This window comes from Chroicocephalus ridibundus, chromosome 1, assembly GCF_963924245.1.
Source record: "Chroicocephalus ridibundus chromosome 1, bChrRid1.1, whole genome shotgun sequence".
Classification (NCBI taxonomy): Eukaryota; Metazoa; Chordata; class Aves; order Charadriiformes; family Laridae; genus Chroicocephalus; species Chroicocephalus ridibundus.
In genome coordinates this window covers 141,270,727-141,287,644 of record NC_086284.1, presented here as the reverse complement: position 1 = coordinate 141,287,644, position 16,918 = coordinate 141,270,727, and the positions used below count along the sequence as shown (strand labels likewise).

The following is a 16,918-nucleotide window of genomic DNA, read 5'->3' as shown; positions in this document are numbered from 1 at the left end:
AAAGATTCGGCATGTACTCAACATGCTCAAGCATAAGTTCCCAGGACTAGGAATAACAAACAAACAAGCCAACCCAAGGAAAACCGAACCAAGTAACCCAAAAAACCCTGTATAGATGAAACTTGCACTTCCTGTGTTGGAAATGATCCTTCTCTCCTCCCATGGTCCTAGTAGTTGATGAAGCAGAAAAGGAAACATTGGCGTTTTTTTCTTTTCAGAAGAAAAAGCCTTCTGAAAATGGAATGTGGGCAGAGCTTCATCAGCACAGAGTTTCAACCAAGGAAGTGTTTCATGGGGTTGATGTGCATATTTGTCACACACACATATTTTGTCTTCAGCACGTGCACAGCCACTTACCTCTGTTAATGCTTGCATGGAAATCGTGTTTCTATGTCAGCAGCATCACAGCTAAAAGTGGAGGGGACAACTCTTACCAACTAGAGAAGTGAGGCTGGAGGAACATCGTCCCAGTGACTGAGCAGAGTAAGCCAGTTAATCCACTAAAGACCACATTTTGCCTGAAACACAGTGGGCAATGGGTCTACGACAATAGGACGATTCCTGAGGAACACCTCTTGGAGGTGTCTCTCAGTCGCTGGTCCTTCTTGATAATGATCACTAATGGAGCCTGCCATGTGTCTAGGAGGTCAGCCTATTACGCTGAGACTCTCAGCCTGACCTATCCAAGTGACTGTCAGCCTATTGCTCAATGGCATAAAGAATTAAAACCAGCCATGTAATTGTCTGCAGGCACCAACCACAGAAGTTGGGTCTGGGTTGGTTTGGGACTCCTGCTCCGTGGTATCAGGATGAGACCCTGCCCAAGCCAGAGTTAGTGTGCAATGTTCCACTTTTTCCTTGCAGTGGGTGTGGTAAAAGATGATAAAAGAATCCCAAATGGCAAAGCTAAGGTTTATTTAAAAACTAAGACAACAAAATCAACAGAGCAATAACCCTTCCCAGACTGTATTTAGCACCCAACAAGCCATGACAACACGCCACCTCTCCTGTCCTGAGCGACACCGTAACAGATGGAGCCCAAGTTATGGACTAATTAACTGAACAGACTTTAATGGATATTTGAGTGGATATTGGAATCAACATTTGAGGAGGATGGCCTGTAGACTTAGGGGAATGACATCTGTGTTTATATCAAAGGATGGGGTGGGTGTTGATGATGGCATATGAGCATGATGCAAATGATAGGGAATAAGGGGTGGAGATTGTACTGGGCATGGCTGGGATGGAGTTAACTTTCTTCACAGCAGCCTGTACGGTGCAGTGTTTTGGATTTGTGGCTGAAACAGTTTTGATAACGCACTAATATTTGTCTGCTGCTGAACAGTGCTTCCACAGCATCAAGGCTTTCTTGTTTCCCTACTCTGCCCCCTGCCTCCGTCTGCCATGAGTAGGCAAGAAGGTGGGAGGAGAAACAGCCAGCACAGCTGACCCAAATTGACCAAAGTGGTTTTTTTCATACCATATCATGTCTTACTCATCAATGAAAGAAGGTGGGGGGAGGCTGGCTTTCAAGGTGGCTGTCGCTCAGAGACTGACTGGGCATCAGTTTGCTTGCGGGAGGGAGGGAGTGACTGCTTTTGCATCCCTTGTTTTTTTCCTCTTACTTTCACACATGAAACTGGCTTAATCTCAAGCCATGAGTTTTCTCACTTCTGCTTTTCTTATTCTCTTTGCTTCCTTGCTGCTCTGGAATTTCACTGGGACTGACCTGTAGGAGCTGTCTGCTATTGAGGTTGTGATTTTTAACAGAGACAACCTTTTACAGAGTAAGGTTTATACACACACACATTTGACTTTGTCCTGTCAATCATATCCACATGGCAATGAGCATGGTTGCACTTTTCTAGAGGACCCAAATTAGAAGTATGTGTTAACCTTCACTTGTGGCTGCAGGGAAGACCAGTGCATGGCAAGGCTTTGAAGTGTCTCCTTGAGCACAGGCAGGGCTGAGAATTTATGGGTGTATAGGCATGTGTCTGTGAGAGACAGGATCTGTTTGTGATCACCCCTATCACCGAGGCTGGACTCCTATCACCTAACAGGGGCTGCCTGAAACTCAGGCGTCTGGTATGAGCAAGTCACCCAGACTCCTAATGTGTGGAAATGCAGGCTCCTCTAGAGAGGGATTCATGCAGTCTCCGACACCCACCTGGGGAAAGAACCATGTAGGATTGTCCATTGTCTCACAGACACTATGTTTTCTTCTCGGTTGCAAAACTTGAATTTTGCAATGCAAGAGAAGGAAATGAGAATGAGGAATTCAAGGTGTGTTGTGAGTGTTTGTGTTGTAAATAAAAGGAATTAAACTTAATGCACTAAGAAACAATGAAAGATACAGTACAAATCAAATGATTGAAAAGAAAAATGGCACCCTACTCTTACATGGTATTATCCTTATGGTCAAAAGCAACTTGTAAATTTCAAGCAGGAATCCTGAACTATTATGAATCAGCTAAAGTATTGACATGCTGTAAGAGTTCTCTCTCTCTTAAGATGAAATGCAGTGAGAATCCTGAGTGTGGCTATCTGTAGGGTAAAGGTATTTGCCTATCAAAAATCTCTGCCACTGCAAATAGGGGGAGTGGTGATGGGTACTTCTGAGGACAGTTTTAGAGGAGATTTTAAAAATACCCTTGGATACAGCTTATGTTCCTGCTCTTGAAGCTTCTTCTACATTTTCTCCTTTCTGACGCTCTCCATCAGTAATTTCTCAACGTACATCCTCATACAAAGTGGTTTGTTTCAGGATGAATTTCCTAAGAGCTTTATCTAGAATACACTGAGACAGGAAGAAACTGTTACAGAAACAGTCATGCGTTGCTCTTCTCATATCATTGAGCTTAATGACAAAAATCTTCATTGTCTGTGATAGATAGCTATAGAAAATTGTAATCTCTACATTTCACTGCCAACTCAGCGCAGTTTCACCTGCCACAGTCAGATCCATTTCCAAGGAACTTCCTAAACCATTAAGCAGTGATGCTATCCATGTTCTTATTAATCTGTAGGAATGTGCTTGTCTATAGGTACCTGTCCCTGTGGCTAATTTTCAGGTCTGGCATTGTCTCCTATCCCAGACTCCTGTCCTATATTGGAGTTGAGTATACTTTTGTCATCTAACAGGGCAGGAGAGCACAAGACAGTTCATTCACAGCATCCAGTTGAATTACAGCACAGCTGAAATTGCTGCTTTCAGGTTTTCAATTTGAAATAAGAAAGAGAAAGAAAAGAAAGTCAGAATCTTCATCCTTATTGGCTTGTGTCCGGGCTATTTTTGAAATGCCATTGAAAATGAATGATATTGCTTCTACTAGCCATGCTCTGTGCTGTATAATGTGTGGAAATGCATGCTCCTCTAGAGGGGGATTCATGCAGTCTTCGACACCCACCTGGGGAAAGAACATGCTAAGCTTGGCAAGGTGTCTAGAGGGAGCCTGTGAGACCCTTTGACTAGATTTTTAGACGGCTAAAGATAAAGGAGAGAAATCCCATCTGCCGTTCCTGCAGGAAGCTGGGGATGACCTGCCTGAACCCTACTGGGTTCAGTTCTCCTTCTGCTCTTCTAAAAGATTTGCAGCTTTCTCACACATATTTTGTGTTGTTGAGGATCCACCACAAGGTGCAGTTTCTACTTTTTCATGTCCAATGACAGTACAGAAATAGTCAGTAAAGTCTCCTTCTATATTAAACCTGAAAAGGGAGAGAAAGGCAGATTTAGTTGCCTTCCTAACTTATCTGGATGCAATGCAGTCACTATCACTTCCATGAAAGACACTGTGGCACCTGGCCTTGCTGCTAAATTATATTATTGTCATAATATGTGGGATTAGAAGCTGCCTTGTTGGAGTCTCCCTCCCATTCTTTAATTTTCTCCCCCCGACCCCAACAGAATTATATGGGCTAGGCTTTCCCTCCAGAGGCCTTCCCCTTCTTTGGTAGCCTCCGTTCCGTGGTGCTGACATCACACTGTCTCTTGTCCCTCCATCCTATATCCTTTCTTTCCCCACTGAACTCCATCTAGTCAGATGCCTCCTTTCCCACCACAACTACAGCTGTGTCCTCTCTTGCCTTCCTGCTGTGACCTGCCTGTGGTCCCACTGGTGACTTGCAGGCTCCCTGGGATAGGGAGGACACAGGACAGCACAGGGATGTGCTGAAGCACCTGAATCTCAAGGAATCTGGTTGCTACAAATTGCAGGTCCTGATCTCTCTTGTACTCCCTGGTTTTCGCTCTTGATATTTATTTTTTTTCCTACTGTTTCCAGGTGTTACATGACAGTGACTTGCTGGAATAAGCTTACATGTCTGTGCTATGTTCCATGTTGTTAATCCACTTCCACTTCTTCTCGCTCTCAGAGTATGTGAGACCAAGTAAGTAGTAATTAGCTTTTGATCGTAACAAAAGGTAATCCTAGAAAGGAAATGAACAATGGGAATACATTGAAATTACGTTTTCTTCACCAGAGGTACACAGAAAGCTTAGTGCAAAATCCCCAGCTTTCTGTGGAAAGTACAGTGTGCATCCAGCCACACCATGTCTTTCCACAGCTTCAGAGGCTAAAAGCAATGGATCTCACAAAGAAGTGTCTGTTTGACTTGCTTGGTCTTGGTTTGTGTGCTAAATCTCTTGAAAACATAAGTTAGCTGGGCAGACACTTTGCTCTTCCCAGGGGAGCATGCTTGCAGAGAGAAGCTTCTGGATGGAGGACTTCAACCACCAAGATGCGTCTTACTGTGAAGGTGTTTGGTACCATCCAGAGGGGCCTGGTGTATAGGGGGCTAGCAGTAGATTATGGACCTGCAAGGACATCTAACATGAGAAGACACAAGTGTAACCTGTCAGCCCTTTGGCGTACAGGTCGGGCAACCCTAGAAGCAGCCCCCTGAGTTCAGATCTCACCAGTTCATCCTTGGTGTCAATGACCACCAGGTCTGAATTCATGTCAGTACATTCTTTACGGGAGGTATTCCAGTCTTTGATTTCCTGCGTTTGAAAGAAGAAGTAGCATTTTTCCCCATGTTTTTCCCAGTTTTGGGGGCAGCCTGCAGGAGGGGAGAAGAGGTGTGGAAAAATCCATGTTCACACAAACAAAAGGACGCCATTACAAAAGAAAGGTAAGAGAGGAAGTCACAGCCAGAAAAGTACGTGTGCGTTTCTGCTTGTCATTTTCACCCGACCACTGGGGATGCGTGCCAGTCTCTGTAGAAAATACCAGTCCAAGAGTCACTAAGCATGAATCACAGAAGTGGAATCACAGATAACATTATCCAGTCTTTTAAATCCTTGCTCAGGAGATAAAGAGAAATGGTCAGAGCAAAAAGCAGTTTTCAGTTTGCAAACCTCTGATTTGCCTGCTGCAAAATATGGTAAAAGTGCTGCTATTGAATGAAAAAACATTTCTCTCCGTTGCCAGGGAGGGTACTGGAAGGAACAGAGAATGGGACCTGGGAAGCGAGGTAGGGACTGCGTGATACAGTTTTGTTGGTTTTCCAGCAGCTCGTAAACAGCAAAAGGGAATTGCACTTAGTTAAAAGGCTAAGAATGGAGGGGGTTTTGGAAAGCAGTGTATGTACTTTGATCCATCATGCTCACTACAGTGCTGTGATACCAAAGGAATTGTTATATTCATGTCTGTTCACATACCCATGGGCTCTTCTGTGCTAGCGTGAGAGAGTAATCAGTTGTTCCCTCTGAAACAGTAACGCAGTGCTGCCCAAGCACTACTTTTAAGGAAGGTGAAAATGTGAAATGTCTCTGGCCTTGAGAGCTCGTCCTGTGACTGTACGGGATAAGGTTATTTATTCCTGAGATGTCAGATTGTTTCTTTGTTTGTTTGTTTTTCTTCTGAACAAAATCTAGACGCCCTCCCTTCCCCCCACACCCCACCCCCCTTCTCTTAAAAGGCAATCCATCAGGCTTCTGGACACTGTCTTTTGAATGACAGAGGATTACCGACCTCGTGCATCTTCAGAGTTGTTGGAGAACGCTTTTGAGTCAGCTGGGCTGCTTGCCGTTGGACGGTCTGGAAAGAAGAGTAGAATTTCTGCTTTGAATGTCTGACCGTTTTGCCACACACGGTCATAGCTCTTCTGGACCTCTTTGACCCCCACCATCACCCCACACAGAATGCCTACTCCTCTCTATTTTTGTCCCTCTATTGAAAAAACTCCAAAACTGTAGTACCATATGATTTGCTCCATAACCAGATTTGCAAAGAACCTAATGCTGGAACTTAACCAAAAAAAAATCAGAATAGCAGTAAATGCACAGTATGTCCAGTATATGTAGAGGATTTGTATGGTATTTGTACAGTATGTACTCTATAATGTGGAGTATACAAGTAACTATAGCAATAAGAAATAAGAGCCATCTTTGAGAGATCAGTGCTCAAGCCAATCTGTTCTTGGTTAAGCATGCTGCCACACAGCTTGGAGCTGCAGTCCCAGTCTGCTCCTACTCCAGACAGCTGGGATGAGATATTCAGGCAGAGCACAGCTGTGCCCCAGCTGGAAGCTGGTCTAACAGTGTTGCTTCCCCAGAGCAAAGTGAGACAATGGTGTTCATTCGAGGTTTTAAAGCAGATACCCAGGCTGAAATAGCCTTGATTTTCCTCTTTCTTCTGACACAGCGCTTGTGAGGGATTTGTGCTTCACAGGAGGCTTCTGACTCCCATAAAAAGGGAGCCTGGAGGGAGGCCTACAACTTCCTTTTTGTCATCTGATGACAAGCTAGACTGCATGAATTTATCACAGAGGAATAGGGAAAGAAAATTTTTGAGAGGGTGAAGAAAATAGCTGACGTCTCAGATGAACTAAACTTAGTTTACTGGAGAAGCTTATGTGATTTGTGTGTGTTTTTCATATCTTCTCAGGGCTTTGGTTTTATCAGTTTAGAAACTGTTCACGGATCACTCACAGTTAGGCTAAAGGAGGATGATGTTGATCCAGATGGCTCTGTGTAGCAGTGAGGAGGAAGGGATGAATAATAAGAGTAAAGAAACATTAAACTAAAAGTTGTAGGGTTAGAATTCTTATACTTGAAACCAACTTAGATAAATTCCTTGTAAAGCAGAATATATAAGTTCTGAGAAAGAACTTATATATATAAGTTCTTATATATATATATAAAAGATCTGAGAAAGTTGTACCAGAACAGCACGGAGCATGAAAGAACTGACATCTCTGCAGACTTCATACCAGAGGCAAACGGTAAAAGAAACAGAATATGAAAGGAAGAACTTTGTTTACAAGCAGTAAGCTCAAAAATAAGATGAGGGAAAAGAAGTGGAGTGGCAGTTAAATTGGATGACACCTCGTCTCTTCTGGACATTGAAAGTTGGTAGTGAAAGGATGAAGTACTAGCCCAGAGCATCCAAACTGCAATTGTCAACAAGGAAGGTGACAATCCTGAGCTCTTATGTGGGGTAGCGCCACTTGCCTTGTACCTATGCATCCTTACAGATGCAAGACCCTATAGGGCAGTAGGAACGATACTTTGGAAGGGGCTCATCCCACCAGAGTGTAGCCATAACTGTGCTGACACAAAGTGACTATTGAGTTTGAAAGATGAGCACCTCTGCTACAGAGAATCCTTTTTTTGCCTTGTACCCACCTCTGGCAAAAAAAAAGAATTGTTATTTTAACATAAATGTAGCTCCATGATCTTGCCAGGCTCAGAGGTGAAACTGACCAGCCTGTATTTCCCCGGCTCTTCCCTTTTTCAGTTTTTGAAAATGAATGTTATATTTCCCCTTTCCAGTCAGCAGGAACTTTACCGGACTGCCACAGCTTCTCAAGTATGATGGATGATGGCTTAGCAAGTTCATCCACCTGTTTCCTCGGCACCTGCAGATGCATCTCATCCAGTCCCATGGATTTGTGCACCTTGAGGTTCCTCAGATGGTCTCGAGCTTCGTCATCTTCTACGGTGGCCAGTACCTCGTTCTCCCTGTCCTTGCCTTTGCCTTCTGTGACTTGGACGTTGTGGATAGACCACTTACCAGTGAAGACTGAGGCAAAAAGTCATTGAGTACCTCAGCCTTCTCCATTTTCCTGGGTAACCAGGTCTCCTGTTTCTTTCTGGAGAGGGCCCACGTTGTCCCTTGTCTTCCTTTCATCACTGATGTACCTGTAGAAGCTTTTCTTGTTGCCCTTGACGTCCCTGGCCAGATTTACTTCTATCAGGGCTTTAGACTTCCTCTTTGTTGGGGTGTATTGCTCCTGAGATTGGAGGAGCTGATGCCTGAATATTAACCAGCTTTCCTGGGCCCCTCTTCCCTCTGGGTCTTCTTCCCATGCCAATCATGTACCTGAAGAGGCCTCTGTCCTTCCTAAAGAGCCTGTATCCTTCCATTCCAACACTCCAGTCACAGGAGCCATCCCACCACATCTCCGTGATGCCAGTAAGATCATAGCCCTGCAGGTGTGTGCACGTCTCTGTCTCCTCCTGATTATTCTCCATGCTACGGGCATTTGCATAGAGGCAGGACCATTTCATTTCAGAAGATGAAGAAGCTGGGTTTTGCATACAGCGTGAGCCTGTGGGTGGAAGCTTGAAGTACTGCTCGTAAAGGTACCCTGAAGTCCTTAGTGTATAATAGTACCAAATACCGGTACTAAAACTACCTCACGTAATTCTAAAGCATGTATTTCTGTGAAAAATTAGAAATGAATGCATTGTGTGAATGCATTACAAAAATGAACAGCACCCTCCTGATTCTCCTACTGGATGGAAATCAATTTACAGCACGGAAATGGTGGCTCAAGATTTCCTCCTGGAATATTGCCACCTTGAACTCTGAAATCCGCCTGAGAGATTCAGAGAGCAGCACTAGTGAAAACGGCTGAAAGGCACCAAAACCTAACAAAGCAAGAATTCTTTTGTAATTGGAGCAACTTAGCACTGAATTTTATGGTGCTTTAGTCATATGCTAACTGGGAACACCAAGGTTTTCTTTGCCTTTCACTGAATCCCTAGAGCAAGAAGAGAAAATGAAACAGAAAAATCAGTTTGAAATGGTATGTTTTTCATGCATGCATTAGTATGCATTTATCTTGAGGCTGGATATCAGCTCCCGGTTTCAGAAAAGAGCACAATTTAATGCATAGGAAGGAGCATTTGAAACAAAGTCAGACTTGCCTGTTCTTGAAAGACCAGCTCAAGAACTGCAGGGACATTTTTTTACTTACTAGAAGATACATTTTCTCACAAGGAAACAGAAAATAGTATCAATCTACTATAAAAATCATAAAAATTTCTGGTTGGGTTCCACTGGGTACAGTTGTTGTCATTTTTGTGAACGCAAGTGGAAAATGCCTTCTGGCCTGCAGAGCTCTTGTATGATGGAGCAATATCAAGAGGTGACAGTTTAGCTCATTTAAGGAAGCTGTTTGTCAGCAGTGGTATCTTTGGCAAAACAAAACCACACGGAAAACTCATATAAAATTAAAACCTAGAAATCAAACAGTAAAAATGGCAACAGTTAACATCTGGAGTACAAGTGAAAACTGTATGCTATTGAAATTCAAAATTAATTTGATCTAGATCTCAATTTTCTTAGGAGCATTTTTTCGGTTCACTGAGGCAGTACTGAAACCAACAAAGTACCTGTAACTGAAGCAGCCCTGAATCAAAGTCTAATGACTCCTCATTCAACTCCGGATTTAAAGCTCTATTAAACGCTGGTAATTTCACCTTGTTATGTTGTGCTGGCTTAGGTTTTGGTTTTTTTTTCAATTTTTCCCTTCCTGACGTGTTTTACATTTATAAAGGCCAGAGCACCATCAGGCATCTGTCCTTTATCTTCTGCCCTGAGAAAGAAAAAAACACTGACTTCCCCCAGCCATGGAATTTTTTAAGTTCCATGGATCAAAGGTTTCAGCATGTCCTCACAAAGAGTTTCTCCGTGTGCATTTCTGAGTAGGTGGCAACCTCTGGGACTTGGTGCGATTGATAGTGGAAGCCTCCTAAGCTTGCTGAGCTATTAAAGGACGAAAAGAAACATGCAACCACGCGTGAATTTTAAAAATGATTCCTTGAAAATATTCAAAGGAAAGCACCACATGGCTCTCGGAAAATTTGTTGTTTCTTTTTTTTTTTTCCCCAGTGGTTATCTCCATTTGTTTGACCTTTCTTGCTAAAGAAAACTTTATATCTTTTTATGTAGTTGAAAGATTCTTATGGACTCAGTGATATACATGGAGAGAGACCTACTACTTGGCTTTTATTTGAGTAAAGTGCAAAAAACTTCCTTTAAGTTGTGACTTAGCTACCTCTACCTCTTTGCTAAGCCACCTCTTAGCTACTTGAGCTTTTATTAATATTTGGTGAAAGATTTTTGATGTTATGGATATCTTGGTGACATGATAGAAGATCATGGCTTTGAAATATTTTCATGGATAGCAAACATAATACTCATAGGCATTGTCTAATCTTGACTTGTTTTTTCAAAACATTTGTATAATAAATTACTTACTGTTTGAACATTGTCATTTTTTTAATTGGGCTTGGGCTTTTTTTCTTTTGGAATTTTAAACTTTCAAGCCACTCGACTCTTACAGGTTTCCTCTTACAGCCACAGTTGGCTAAAAACTCCTGTCCTTTGCCTTCAAACCAGCCTTCTGCTGCTACTGGTTTTGGATGTCATGATTTAGATGTCAGTGCGTGGGGGAGAGTCACAAACTAATTACAGTTATTACATTTTTAGCAGGACTTACACATGAGTATCAGACACACTGCCAAGACGAGTAGGAGAATTATCACAGCAACAAATACAGCGACACGTGTTCTGGAGGAACAGCTTTTACCTACAGACAGACAGAAAAAATCAAGATTAGGGCAACAACTGGAAAAGGAACCCTTCATCTTCATTCACAGATGCCCTTTTCAGGCTCACACTGAGATTACTCTTTCAAGTTAAGCAAAGCCCTTCGGTGCTGCCCCTTCAGATGTTTGTTCTTGTGGTAGATATGCTGTGCACACACGGTTTTTTCCATCACAGATATTCACCATGAACCCTTCTGCCATTGCCTGGAATACTTTAGTAAATTCCACTGCACTTATTACTGGAGTAACATGCTCACTGGGATCCTTATCTCCCCTTCCAAAATTGTATGAAAGCAAAACCCAATCAACCTACCCGATAAAGGTCCTGGCTGGTTATACTTCTCAACAAAGCAGATTTTTCAGAGGAGCTGAACTGTCTCCTCTTTCTGTTTTGACTGTTCTTTATGGACTTTTGTTCAGGGGATCCTTGCAATATTCATTAGTCTGCCAACTCAGTGGGTAGTGGCCGGGTGCTATAGAGCACAAGCAGTTCCAAGAGGGGACAAACAGTGTGTTCGGTGGCTGACCGGACTCATCAGACACTGAATTAAAAGGTCAAGGAGAACTTTCCATCTCTTCCTGCTTCACGTATCGGCCAGAGTATTTACTTACCCTGTCTGCTGTCTTTGAAGTTTATGGTGCATTGCGGTTGGAATTACTGAAACGCCAAGAAGCTGTCACACCTAGTGTACTATTGAACTAGACTCATTTTAAACCAGATGAAGGCACTGAAGATGAACTCTGTGCTGTCAGGTTTTCTGCCTGAGGAGGTTTGGTCAGGAAACGGTTGCACCCCGAAAACATGTTGGTGGCACTAACCAACAAATCCATTGGAAAGGTGCAAACCGTCTACCGAGGCCCTAGTCCATGTGGTTACCAACGAGACCGGGAAGGGTGGAGAGAAATTTCAGTGGCAAAATGGAATCATCTAGGAAGGAAGTTGGTGACCGGGAATCCTAAGGTGGCAAATCTGAAATGGTCCCAGTGCCCTGTGCAGGGCTGGAGGGAGAAATGAAAAGGCAGCATTTTAGCCCCTGGCTGAGAAGATGGGGTAAGGATCTAGAATTCTGGTTCTTGGGGAATTTGGGACACATCTGGTGCAGTGTGTCCAACCACTCTGGAGGAACAGATTTCATTTTGACTGTAAGGGAGTCAAGATGATGGACATGACTTCTAGAAGGTTTTACGTAACTTTTGACATTAGTAATAACCAGCTGGTAAGGGCTGATGGTTGTAAGTAACTCTTGAAATGAAGAAAGGGAAGCTGATAGAGGCTAAAGAGCAGTTTAGGGTGATATTGCCATTACATGTGACTTCAAAACCACTGTGTCCTCAGGAGAAGGAAAGGTCAGAGTGTAGAAACAGTCAAGCAGAAGATGCAAAACTGACTCTCATTTAAATAAAGCCTTAAGAAGCACATAACAGCTATAGAACACCTCATTGTACACATATCCTAGAGGTCTGAAAAATGAGATGGGAAAACCTGGAATGTCCCATCCTAGTCTAAAATAGTCAGATGTCAGGTACCTGAAAATGGGTGGCTTCTGCCATCTGGGATACCCCCAGGTATCAGGTAACTGCACAGACCTGGAAGTTGTTACACAGGACCTCCAAGAATCTGTGGCCTTCCCAATTTGCATACTGAAGCCAGACTGAACGTCCTGATGCTTCCCAGATGGCTCTGGACACCTGTGGTTGGGTAAGTGAACAGCATCCCAATATGCTATGTGTGTGAGGAAGTGGTTAAAAGGAAGAGAGGCATCATAGTACTAGAACAAATAAGGAAAAATAGAGCACTAACAGGTAAAAGAGGGGAACTACAGGCAGGAGAGGGCGCTTATTAAAAAGAAGCTAAGAAGGGCTGCTATGAGAGAATGAAATCCTTACAGGCAGACCATATATTATTGAAGGACAACAAGACATGTGGCCCAAATAAAAAAATGGACATACCAACAACTTCCAAGAGTTGTTTCACACCAGGTGTGAGACAGCTGGATTACTAATGCTGTTTTGTAATCCCACTCTTAAAGATATTTTTGCATTCGGGGACTAGACGGTAACAGATCTAGTGGCAATTAAAAATAAAAAAATAAAAAAGTTCTAGAGGAGGTCTGTGAACTTCAAGTCTTCTGTCCTGACCACACAGTCACAGAGTCCTTTAGGTTGGAAATGACCTTTCCAGATCACCAAGTCCAACTTCCTTGCTCAAGCAGCATCAGCTAGAGCAGGTTGTCCTGGACCATATACACTCAGGGTTTGAATATCTCCTAGGATGAGGACTCTACAACCTCAGCTTTAGAAATTATTCAGAAGGAAAATGAACAAAAATCGGATGTTTTGTCAGCTGCATGGTTTTATAAATCCATGATTCGCCTCTGCCTTCAATGGTGCATGCAGGTCTACTACTCCTATTTCAAAAAGCATATAGAAAAAAGTTCAGAGTGCGAAGCAGTAAATGGTGGTGTAGACTAGGCTCCTGCAGTATGGAAAAGAGATGACAAGAAGAAGCTATGCCAGAGTTATATAAAACGCTGAGTGTCATGGTGATAACTGTATCTTCCTGTCTCACATACAGCTTTATATCACTACATTTTTTGAAAATATGGAACAGCCTCCTCTCCTCTAATTCTTTAAATTCATAGCAGTTTAGCAGACAGCTAAATACTCACCAGACGATGTGTAGCTAGCAGGAACTTTTGTATCTAGGGATTGCACTTTCACTTCTGCATATGTAGAACCTTAAAGCAGGCAAAACCAACAGAGAACAGAGGAAGTTGAGAAACAACTTAAATGGAACAAAAATGAATGAAATGATGAGAAATGCTAAACACATGACAGCAACTGATTTATAGGACTGTGTTTAACTATGCCCGAATAATATTTTTGTCCATTGCAGTCACACCTTGCTACAGGACTTGCTCCAGGCAGATAATAACAGAGGAGACATGGGCACATGCACACGCGTTTTAAATCTAAACTGAAGTGGAGAAAACTGTCTAAGGTTGTCTGCTTATCTCATTCAATTCACATCCACACATGAGTGGTGAGAATGACTACAACGTCAAAGCAAATCTGAAAACTGCAGATCATGCTAAACTTGAAGGGGGTAACTAGTCGATGAGGAGATGGTGAAAAAAGTGAAAACTATTCTAACATCTGCAGATAATAAATGCAAATGAGTATGGAAGAAAGCATGCGGGGAAGGAAGGAAGGTAGGGCAGGACAGATAAAAAGTGAGCAGAAAGAAATATGATTTTGCAATTTTATGAACCATTCAAAGTCATCCTGATATACAGCACTGAGCCTGTTTGTTTCTATCACCTACAGAGTTAACGTCTTCTGTGAGTTTAAGTGCCTTCTTCTGGCTTATGACATTAATTTCATTCCTCTGTGAATACTCATTTGATCCAGGGAATCCACTATCAAACAGAAAATAGCAAACTGCAGGAAAAAGAAAAGAACACAGAAGCCAATGTTTGAACTCTTTTTTTGTAAGAAATGTGTAATCCCTGGGAAATAGTATGTGTAAATAAAATGAACACATGGAAGAAAGGAGTTGACGGAGGCTTTCCAGAAAGGCATAAGCAGAGAAACTTAAAAGTGCTGTAGATAATTAGGAGATAAGGAAGCTACTACCATCTGCAGAGGCTGCAAACCTACAAGATAAGAACAGTTAACGGCCTGCCCAGAGGCAGACAAAGAATCTAATGAGGAATAAGAAGACCCCAGACCATAAATTACCATTGGACCAAGGGGTGCACGCAAGTCGCATGAAGAGTGCGTGAAGGGCAGATGCATAGAGAGATTGTAAGGGTGTAATTGCTCAGGAATGTCTTTGTTCTGGGGCCCTCTCCGCAGGCACCCAGCTCGAGCGGTCCTTGCTGCTGTACTACTCAAATAAAATCTCTGGGGGAGGGAATTATTGCCTGAGACTCTGCTATGGGAAACCTAGGGTGGAGAAAAACTTTTTTAACACACGACACTCACTCAAAAGATGTGGGAGGGAGGCTGAAGAGCACAAAGAAAGCTCAGTGCAGACTGAGCGACCTACCTTGGACATCAGTGACCTTCTGCAGCCTGGGCCTGGTTGATTCAGTCAAGTTCAAGTCAGCATAAATGAGATTTTCTGACATTCTTGCTCCCCCTTCTTGTTTCCTCTCGCTGCTGTTTTTAAAATGGTACTCCGGACTGATAACAACTCATAGCTCCCGCCCCTCTCTAACCTTCAGGAGGAAGTTCTTTGCTCTTTCTTTCATTCGGAAACTCGCACTGAGAAGGGGAACCTACTTCTAATTGATCTTTTGATAGTAGCATGTTAAATGTAAGGTGGTGACCTTGATGTGGTTGCCTTTGTCGGGAAGTGGTTCTGGCATTAGTAGTACTTTGAGTTTCCAAATCATGACACCTAGCCCCGCCCTTCCTCCCTTTGTATTTGGAAAGGACTAGTTTTGTTACATGAAATGGAAAGGGGAAGAAACATAGAGAGCTTCAGAAGTCAGCACCAGGAAGCAGAGTGAAGCTCTCAGGGTGGACCCATGGCATGTCATGGGAAGAGCCCTGCGGAGTCCAGAGGCAGCGCTCTCAAAAGCAGACATCTGAAAGCAGGACACATTTGCCCCGATCCATAGAGAAAGGTACGGAATGCTGCTGAAACAGGACCCTGCCTAATGTGCAAAGGCAGCAAGTAGAATGGGTTAGCAATTAGTCAGGTTAGTAGTTAGTTTAGGTTTTAAACAAGACAACCCCTAGGCTACCCAGCCTTTGAACTGACGCATGACTAATGCTTTCATAGAGCAGGAGGTGGCAGCTGGGTGGACACTGCGCTGTGAATCATTGTTAGAGGAAATATCCTAGCTCATAGCAGCATTTGCCAATTGAAAATGCCAGGTTTAGCTTTTTGCTGATGGCAGATGTAATCTGGCTGCCATGGAAGCCCGATCACCCAGCCTGATGTGCCGGTCGACAGCAGCTCAATATGTGTCAGCAGTGTGCCCTGGCAGCCAAGAGGGCAAATTGCATCCTGGCGTGCATCAAACACAGCATAACCAGCCAGTCAAAGGAGGTGGTCATCCCGCTGTGTTCAGAGATGGTGCAGCCTCACCTTGAATACAGTGCGCGGTTCTGGGCCGGTGTGGTTTAACCCCAGCTGTCAACTAAGCACCACACAGACACTGCCTCCCGCCCTCCCCCAGTGGCCTGAGGGAGAGAACTGGGAGAGTAAAAGTGAGAAACCGTGTGGGTTGAGACAAAGACAGTTGGACAGGTAAAGCAAAAGTCACGCACGCAAGCAAAGCAAACCAAGGAATTCACTCACTGTGTCACATTGTCAGGCAGGTGTTCAGCCAGCTCTGTGAAAGCAGGGCTCCTTCACGTAGTATGGTTGTTTGGGAAGACAAAATGCCATCATTCTGAACATATCCCTTTTCTTGTTCCCTCAGCTTTATATGGCTGAGCATGATGTCATACAGTATGGAATACCCCTTTGGTCAGCTGGGGTCAGCTGTCCCAGCTGTGTCCCCTCACAACTTCTTGTGCACCTCCAGCCTAATTGCTGGTGGGGTGGCATGAGTAGTAGAAAATGCCTTGATGCTGTGTAAGCACTGCTCATCAGTAACTAAAACATCCCTGAATTATCAAGACTGTTTTTAGCACAAATCCAAAACACAGCACCATACAAGCCACTGTGAAAAGAACTTAATTTTATCTCCAGCCAAATCCAGCACAGGGCCCCACCACTGAAGAAGGATGTGGAAGTCCTTGAATGTATCTAGAGGAGGGCAACAAAGCTGGTGAAAGGGCTGGAAGGCATGTACTATGAGGAGCGGCAAGGACTCTGAGTTTGTCTAATTTGAAGAGAAGGAGGCTGAGGGGCAACCTCATTGCTCTCTACATCTTCCTGTGGAGGGGAAGTGGAGAGGGAGGTGCTGACCTCTTCTTGATGCTGTCCAGTGAAGTATGGGAATGGTTCAAAGCTGTGCCAGGGGAGGTTAAGACTTGAAATTAGGAAGCATTTCTTTACCAAAGGGTGGTGAAACACTAGAACAGGCTTCCTAGAGAGATCGTTGATACCCC

The 16,918-nt window shown here is 43.5% G+C and overlaps 1 protein-coding gene across 4 annotated transcripts; it reads right to left on the bottom strand.

The window, feature by feature from the left end:
• Window positions 1-847: 847 nt before the first annotated feature.
• Window positions 848-15,209, bottom strand: LOC134525357 (killer cell lectin-like receptor subfamily B member 1B allele B). Of its 4 annotated transcripts, XM_063356161.1 has the most exons (8): window positions 14,898-15,198; window positions 13,516-13,584; window positions 10,738-10,827; window positions 5,979-6,044; window positions 5,168-5,221; window positions 4,922-5,064; window positions 4,323-4,432; window positions 850-3,711 (listed from the first exon to the last, which is right to left on the bottom strand). In XM_063356161.1, the coding sequence occupies exons 1-8, from the start codon at window positions 14,977-14,979 to the stop codon at window positions 3,564-3,566; spliced, it is 762 nt and encodes a 253-aa protein (XP_063212231.1). In that variant the 5' UTR covers window positions 14,980-15,198; the 3' UTR covers window positions 850-3,563. The 4 variants fall into 4 exon arrangements, with proteins under 4 accessions (XP_063212248.1, XP_063212255.1, XP_063212231.1 ...); XM_063356178.1 differs by lacking the exon at window positions 13,516-13,584 and having other exon boundaries at window positions 848-3,711; window positions 14,898-15,209; XM_063356170.1 differs by lacking the exon at window positions 5,168-5,221 and having other exon boundaries at window positions 14,898-15,199.
• Between the last annotated feature and the right edge of the window lie 1,709 nt (window positions 15,210-16,918).

Coding starts and splice junctions, on each gene's coding strand:
- LOC134525357 (XM_063356161.1), bottom strand. CDS start 14,979: ATGTCAGAAAATCTCATTTATGCTGACTTGAACTTGACTGAATCAACC. Junction 10,828..13,515: donor TGCTAGCTACACATCGTCTG/GTGAGTATTTAG, acceptor GTCTGTCTGTAG/GTAAAAGCTGTTCCTCCAGA. Junction 5,065..5,167: donor TGACAAGCAGAAACGCACAC/GTACTTTTCTGG, acceptor CCCCTCCTGCAG/GCTGCCCCCAAAACTGGGAA.